Here is a 9,053-nt window from a genome sequence, read left to right on the forward strand (position 1 = left end):
TTTAATATAATAGAAAGAAATATTTAGATAACACCCAAAAAAAACCTTAGATAATTAATTAGTTATTTTTTTATCATTAATTAATTAATTTGATGGATGATAGTTGTGTTAGAAAAATTAATTAGTCTTTCTTTTTTGACGAGTTAATTAGTCTTATTTTTTGTTCCATTAAAATACATAATTGTACAAAAACCGTCATTAAGTTACCACCCTCCCTAATTAGGCGCATGCACATGGAAAGAAATATACGGGGACTGCTTTTTTTACAATAAAACATTGAATTTTACATTGAAACAAGGGTGTTGGTGACTATATCAAAGTACTATTATAGGCCCACGCAAACACTCAGGGCAAAGTATTCCATTCCCCCCAACTCAACCAAACATCAGAAGCCTCAATCTATTTCCTTTAAACAAATTTGATAAAACTCATGTATCCACCGCAGCCCTTTTGTACAGTTGTGGCGATAATCTTGGAGTAGGTACAGCCTCCAATGGAGTCCTCATATAGGTGACCAGACCAGGATTCTCTCCCATGTCGATCTCTTCTGGACTCGAACCATTACGAGGAGCCCAACTGAAGTGGTGCAGGAGATGACCTATCATCGACGTCACCAAATTGATTCCGAGCTGTGCACCCGGACATACTCTTCTTCCAGCACCGAAGGGTAGTAGTCGAAAATCATGCCCCTTCATGTCCACATCTTCTTCAAGGAACCTTTCTGGCCAGAATTCCAATGGATTCTTCCACACCTTGGGGTCACGTGCTACTGCCCACACGTTGACATGTACATTTGAGCCCCTAGGAATGTCATATCCACCGAGTTTTACATTGGCATTGGCACGGTGAGGAAGCATAAGAGGGGTAGGAGGGTGCAACCGGAGAGCTTCCTTGGCTACACACTGTAGGTAGGGAAGGTACGAGAAGTCCATTTCAGTCATTACGCGTTCATGTCCAATTACACTGTCTAGTTCGTCTTGAACCTTTTGTTGGACCCTGGGGTTCTTGATCAATTCAGCCATGGCCCATTCGACTGATATTGCAGTAGTGTCCATACCAGCAGTTATCATATCCTGTAAAATTTTTAAGCACAAGTCAATTGATAGCAATCAAGAAAGATGCTTCAGTGATCAGGCATGAAACTTCGTAACTCGAGAAATTTTCTATTCAACTTCAAGTCAGAAAATCATGTTGTCCGCTGTTCGAGCTCAAGAAGAACTTAATGTTACTAATCACTCCTAGTAAAAATTATTGGCTCACCCATAGAAGGCCGATGATGGTATCCTCACTAAGATCATACTTATCTTGAAGTGTCAGCAGAGCATCAAAAAAGTGCTGTTTTGCACCATTCCTTTGGCGAGCAAGGGTGTGCTCTTCCATTATTTCTCTCGTAAGACGGTCCCTACGGGCTCCATGCTTGGAAAATGCATCTTCATCGAGTGGGAACATCCAACGAAGCCATGGTATATGCTCAGCCATGGCAAGAGATGCACCAAGCTTTAATCCATTCGCAACAATGGCCTTGAATTCCTGCCCTTGCTTATCTAGTAGTCCCTCAGAATTCACAAATCGTTTGCCAAATGCAAGTCTTGTTATGTTGTTGAATGCCACAGCTCCAAGATATTTCTTTAACAGTAGACTCTTTCCTGACTTTTCTGCATGATTGGAATTTTTAAGCATTCCGGAACCAAACCAAACAAAATAACAAAATGGCAAGTGCATGGAAAGAAAACTATGAAACCATTACAGCCTTACAGGAAAGCTTCATATAGCCCCCCTTGTTAAACCTTTCCAACACATGTATACTTTTGTATGCTCTATGAGATAAAAATGTGATTTTACTTCCTAAATTATATAAATCTCAGTATTTAGTTTTATTCCCCACAAACATTTCTCAACCCCACAACTCTTAAGGCATTTGGTCCAAATTCGCTGTCTATTATGCTCACCAACATTTAACCAAAAACAATTGGCCAAGTGCGTCGTCTAAGGCCACTTTCTTTTCACACATTCAAATAGAACAAACTGACAACTAATGTCCCACCTAACTCTCACCCACTTTCACCCCAATTCTCAGAGTGTCCAAGCTACCTCTGAAGATCATTAGTCTAAACTCAAACAAGTGAAAAATCTTAGTTATCAATTAACAAGAGTAACCCACCAACTCAACGTGGGCGGAGCCAGGACCCGAAATCAGGGACACAAATTTTTAATCCATAATTTTATATCATCAGGGATGGAAAATACAACGAGAAGCTAAAATTTTGAGGTTCTTGAAACAAATTGAGAAGGATTTATTAGCCAAGAGAAATTGCTAGTCATTGTAAACCTGTGGCTGTTGTACAAGATCAAACTTCATCAACTGCCATAACCTCACATTTTACTGGCATTGTTATATTGTCCAGGATTAAAAAAATAAAAATTCAAACCATCCAAATTCAGGAATGAAACAATAAGAAAACATCCTTTCAAAAAAAAAAAAAAAGAAACAATAAGAAAACATCAAGTAATATATCATCGGAAACCAAGAAATTAGTTGAGTATCCAAGAAAGAGGAATTCAAGATATTTTGGGGATCAATCTTGCATTATCAGAAGATCGATCACACAAAAACCACCGCTAGTTAAAACATTTGTGGACACATAACCAATTTAGCACAACCTACGGCCAAAGGGACATGGCAAATCAAGTGCAAATGAACCAAACATGTTGAAAAAACACACACACACACTCACACATACAAGAGGTGCACATATACATACCAGGAGCCGTACAATCAGTGTAAACGGATTCCACCATAGCCGTGACCTCGTCCTCTCTAATGGGTCTCAGAGCTTCAAGCCTTTTGGGCGAAAACAGCTCCACAGTACACACTTTTCTCACCTTCACATAGTGGGGCCCGTAATCCGCCCAAATCAGGTCTTGCCCATCGCGGCTGAACTTCGCGGCCGAGCGGCTGCGGTGGCGGTCTGCGAGCTGCTGATCCTTCTCTTTCAGCACTTCTTTAGCTAATTCCGCATTCGAAACCACGACGTTCAATGTTGACCCGAACCACACAGAGATTATAGGTCCATAGGATTGAGCCCAGTCCGCGAAGCATCGGAACCGCACCGGCTTTATGTCGTAAAGATTTCCAACGACCGGCCACGGTCGCGGCCCTGGAGGGAGGCGAAAGCGGAGGCGGCGGTACAGTTGGAGGAGGAGAAAGATGGCGGGGAAGAGGAGGAAGAGCAAGGAAAGCGCCATTTCCATGATTGTTGTTGAGCGGTGGAGTTCAGATATAGATAGCAGCTGCTGGAGTTGGTAAAGGCTATTTCGGTCTTTCCCGGATTGGTCATTTCCACACCCATTTTACATATTATAATAAATAATATGCTTTCTTCGGAACTAAATATAGAGTTTGTGTCATTGCTCATTAACATCAATTGAGTGATTCAAATTGTGCGGAATGTGTAATGTAAGTTATTTCCATATTTCAGAACTACCCAAGGGATGCTACTTTAATCAAGACTGCTCTATGATTAAAAGAACTAATTGATCGTATTCTTTAATTACGAGTGTTTGCAACCTCTAAAAATAAGTGATTATTGAGATTTTTTAAAAAAAATTGTTAAGAAAATGTTTATAATCACTTATTTTTATAAGTTGCAAACACTACCTAAATATGCTACAAAAATTTGTACAAGAGATAGAAAAAAGTTAAGAGGAAAAGTGGGAAGAAGTTGGAGAGAGATGTATAAATTGCCGACTCACACCATCTAAATTATTTAACAAGAATAAACTTTTTTATGAAACAATCTCACAATGTGTATCCATAAGATGGATTGACCAAAATTATATTTGCAGTGAAAAAACAATATAATTCACATTAAAATTAATATTTTTAGTGATTTTGATTATCACTTTTCAATATTGTAGGGGCCTCATGTGACTTGATTTACCATTTTATATTAATTTGACTGATTAAATTTAGAAATTCATGCTGAATTACATTTCTTATTTTTTTACTTTAAATTATATAAATAAATAATATTTAATTAAATTAATTAGGTAATGAAATATTTGTCATTTTACATTATAATGAAGAAATATTTATAAAATACTGATAAATTATAGATAATTTTTTCAAAAAAATTAAAATTAAAAATATAAAATATTATATGTTAATCTAGGTTGTAATTTAGGCGGATTTTGAGTCATTTAGGCAATGATTAGATACCTAGACGGTAAATTAAAGTAATAACTCCAAGAAGATTCAACTGTCTGATAAATTTGGACGGTGAACAATAGCTTAACGATTAGACGATCCTAAATGCCGCCTTATAGAACCCTGATTTAAAGTTAGTTGATCACAAAATGTGAAAAAGTTAATAAACAATTTCATGACGCTTAGGCAGTTAGGCTTATTGTTGCAAAATATCACTGAAAGAAAGTATTGCTCATAATTTATGGCGTCAAAGACTATGCTTGTGAAAAAAGATGAATAATTTTGTTGGTGAAGTAGGTGTGCTTAAAGGCGCGTTTGGTTTAGTTGGATTTAGTCAAAGTTGGACAATAAGGATGAGGAGGATATACCAAAAGTCGGTAGGTCGCATGATTGTTCGGTGAATGATAGACAAGTTGCTGCGAGCATAAATTTATGATGAGTGCGTGATGTCATTAATTAAGAAAAATAAATAGATATAGATATCTTGAGGTACAATAATTGTCTTTGTTGGTAGACATATCGAATCATTATGTTTGGACTGCTGTGTACTTTAAAATATTTGAGTTGTATAATTACCATCAACTATAGCTTTTGATAAAGTGGCAAGCGCTCGATTCTACAAGTGATATATATCAGAGTCAAGATCATGAGTTCGATTCTCATTGATTGCAAGTGGTGTATAACATACTCATACACATACATAGATAATAGAGGTTGATAATAATAATATTTTATTATTATTATTATTATTATTATTATTATTATTATTATTATTATAGAGCTCCTCTCACCCGATATATATTTGTACAATTGAATAATTATTTAAATAAGATAATTTAAAACTTTAAAATTAGTGATTTTTTTTAAACAAACACAATATATTAATCACTCACAATATCACCTAATATAATATTAGACAACTGGTCGAGCAAATACTACCACTGAAAATCAACCTAAATATATATATCAATTAAGCTCGAATATATCGCAAGTGCACGAGTCAAGTAATAATATAATGTACAAAGTACGAGTATCGTCCCACAGAGATTTATGTCTGACAAAATTACTCAAGTATTATTCTTTAGTTAATTAAGATAACATGATAATAAATTAATAAACTAAAATAAAAGATGGAAAAAAACAAAATAATAAAATTAAATTTAGAAAATAAATAAACGATTGTTAGGATTTCGGTTCACCTACCCCTTTTTCTTCTTTAATGATTGAAATTCGGTTCTCAAGTCATGCTTTTGACGAAATTTCCTAATCTATCAATATACTCTGTCGAGCTATATTAATCTAATTAACAAATTGCAATAACCAAGTATCCTTGTGTTATTTAACATTTGCAATTGCATTACGATTTGTGGAATCCTCTAGCTTTCGACCTATTGGACTATGACTATCAACATGTATCCAACCTCATATGTCTATGCAAGTTGTAGATCCATGGACTATATTACCCTATCATGTTATAAAATCTTCTTTCAGTATCAATTATAACACATAAAATCAATTCGAAGTTGATCAATCTCCAAATAATCAATAAACACAGTAATATAATCAAGAATTCTTAAAAACCAAATTCAATCTTCAAGAAGAAATCAAAACATAGTTTTGGGGATAAGATCCCCAAAATCCCAACAAAAATAAGAGAAAGAAGAAGAAAATATAAAACTAGTGTTTGCGGTTCTTGTTTCTGGTTGAGTTCTTCACGCCGTCTCCCTCGTCTCACGTTCCTTTCTCTCCTTGGTTGATGGCGGCTGCTCTCCTCCTTTCTGATGCGTCTCAAAAGTCCTTTTTATATGCCCTTAAAAGTCCGTCAAACAAAGCCCGACAAGTTGAGACTTTAAAATTTTGAAAATCTGATTTTTTCAGTCCGTGTCGCGCCATGGCGCAAGAAAAATCACGCCATGGCGTGAAAATTTCTGCCCCAAAAATGAGTTTCTCGCATATGATTTTCTGCAGCGCGCGACAATTTTGAAAAATTCATACTCACAATCTAACCGTTGGATTGATCTGAAATTTGGACAGCAACTTTAAAACATCTTGAATTCAATCTGGAGGAGGGAGATTGGATTTTGATTACTCTAGAGTCAAAAATAAATTTTGGACCATTAATGCTTTGTGATTCCTTCTTGCGTCAATTCTCTTTGCTCAAACTCTTGCTTTTCTCCATCTTTTGCCTATAACAAATCAAAATTCATAAGGAGTGGTCCGAATGCAATAAGTACTCGATAACTAAACATGAATGACATTAACAATATAAAAACATGCAAAACAAATGCAAAAAAAATGCAAAATAATGCAATAAAACACATAAAAACAACACTTATCACACCCCCATACTTAAACTTTGTTCGCCCTCGAGCAAGACATGCAAAAAAAACAAAATGCAAACAACAACATAAATAAGAATGAATCATGAACAACATAGCCTCCGATAAATCCAACTTCAAAAATCAAAAACCACAAAATTCTGATTGTTCACAATACACTGTTAGTTTAACGTAAATGTGTGTGTGTGCCATGTCATTCCAGTTTCATGCAACTTCAACAGAATCCATTTTAAGAATGTTTAGCGACCTATGATAATTCAATGCAAGTATCACAATCCAGCACTCCGTCATCTCAACAATCCCAAACAAAAACATACACTTTCTTGAGATTAATTACGTGCATCCGGATTTTGCACCCGGTATTGTTTTATAAGCCCCAATAATTACCCGCAAACTTAGCTATAACTAAGATAGGATTCGAATTTCAATCCCCTCGTCTATAGCCCGGATATAACTACAATCACATTTATCCCGCAAACTTAGCTATGAAAAATTGATTAGGATTTCAACCATTTTTCAGGCCCGGATGGAATTGTTATTTTAATTTTTTTTTTAAAATTTTGTATTAACCCCATGGACTCCGCATACTTAGTCAAAAACAAGGAATTAGGATTTCAATCCCTTACTCGTAACCCAGATGGAGTTAACTTAATTTTCAACAAAAGTTTTTTTTTCCAAAAAATTTATAGGTACGCCCAAGATCACACATGCAATGTCTAATAATCATCAAGAATCCAAAGACACTATCATGATCAACAAGCATCTATTGTCGTGCAATGGTCAAACAAACACGAACTTCATCAATTACTTCGTTACACTACACCAATCTAACATGCGTCATGTTCAATCAAAAGCAACATTTTCTCAAAAACAAAATTTTTTTTGTTTTTTTTTTCACAACTCTATCATCATCGGCCAACATTCATCATTCTACTTATTCAAACAAGAAAAACAACAACATAATGATATGGATGATTACGAACTATATGCAATAAACTAGACCAAATGAATGCAAAACACAATGATAAACGAACAATAAAATAATCTGGTCTACCTCCCCCATACTTATCCAAAGCATTGCCCTCAATGCTCTAGAAACACAAACAGTATGCACAAACAAACACACAAATGCAAGACGAACAACACAAACAGAATGAAACTGAAAACTCCCCTGGATAATTTGCTGGCATCTCCATCATTCTCCTGCTACTCCAAAATTCTTAGGCCATCAATATTCTTATATATTCACCTTGAAAATCCAAAAATTGAGGGATTAAACATGATCAACTCAAAACGAAACAACACTAGATAAAAAAAACTGAAATTAAATAAACGAAACAAAAAGAATTAGAATTCTTGGGTTGCCTCCCAAGTAGCGTCTGATTTTCAATCCTTGGCTCGACCCTCAGAAGCACTCATCAAAGAGCGGCTGATGCCTAAAGTAAGTGTCATATGACACCACCAATGGGTGTTTGTTCCATGTGCCCTCAAGCTTGGCCAGATGTAAACAGTTTATGCTCGTCACCAACAACACTCCATAGCAGCTGATAAACATGGGAAGAGAAAATCTCTGTTGGCTCTCGGTGTTGCTGGATAAAACTTGTGAATACTTGTCGATGAGACATCTCAAAGTATTACACCAGATGAATTCCTGCAAAAAATAAAATAGAAAACGGTAGCTCACGCAGGAATAAAGTAGAATAAACAAAAGAATTAACCAAAGAAAATAACAAAAAGTAAAATTTGTCAATTTCAATCCCCGGAAACGGCGCCAAAAACTTGGTCGAGAAAATGCTACCACTGAAAATCAACCTAAATATATATATCAATTAAGCTCGAATATATCGCAAGTGCACGAGTCAAGTAATAATATAGTGTACAAAGTACGAGTATCGTCCCACAGAGATTGATGTCTGACAAAATTACTCAAGTATTATTCTTTAGTTAATTAAGATAACATGATAATAAATTAATAAACTAAAATAAAAGATGGAAAAAAAACAAAATAATAAAATTAAATTCAGAAAATAAATAAACGGTTGTTAGGATCTCGGTTCACCTACCCCTTTTTCTTCTCTAATGATTGAAATTCGGTTCTCAAGTCATGATATTGACGGAATTCCCTAATCTATCAATATACTCTGTCGAGCTATATTATTCTAATTAACAAATTGCAATAACCAAGTGTCCTTGTGTTATTTAACAATTGCAATTGCATTACGATTTGTGGAATCATCTAGCCTTCGACCTATTGGACTATGACTATCAACATGTATCCAACCTCATATGTCTATGCAAGTTGTAGATCCATGGACTATATTACCCTATCATGTTATAAAATCTCTTTTCAGTATCAATTATAACGCATAAAATCAATTCAAAGTTGATCAATCTTCAAATAATCAATAAACACAGTAATATAATCAAGAATTCTTAAAAACAAAATTCAATCTTCAAGAAAAAATCAAAACATAGTTTTGGGGATAAGATCCCCTAAATCCCAACAA

General features: G+C 35.1%; 1 protein-coding gene across 1 annotated transcript; it reads right to left on the reverse strand.

The window, feature by feature from the left end:
* Positions 1-234: 234 nt before the first annotated feature.
* On the reverse strand, positions 235-3,263 carry LOC140880843 (cytochrome P450 98A2-like). Its single transcript, XM_073285665.1, has 3 exons — positions 2,763-3,263; positions 1,261-1,655; positions 235-1,073 (listed from the first exon to the last, which is right to left on the reverse strand). Exons 1-3 carry the CDS (start codon positions 3,250-3,252, stop codon positions 429-431), a joined length of 1,530 nt encoding a protein of 509 aa, XP_073141766.1. The 5' UTR covers positions 3,253-3,263; the 3' UTR covers positions 235-428.
* Positions 3,264-9,053: the final 5,790 nt, after the last annotated feature.

Source organism: Henckelia pumila, chromosome 2 (genome assembly GCF_033568475.1).
Source record: "Henckelia pumila isolate YLH828 chromosome 2, ASM3356847v2, whole genome shotgun sequence".
NCBI lineage: Eukaryota > Viridiplantae > Streptophyta > Magnoliopsida > Lamiales > Gesneriaceae > Henckelia > Henckelia pumila.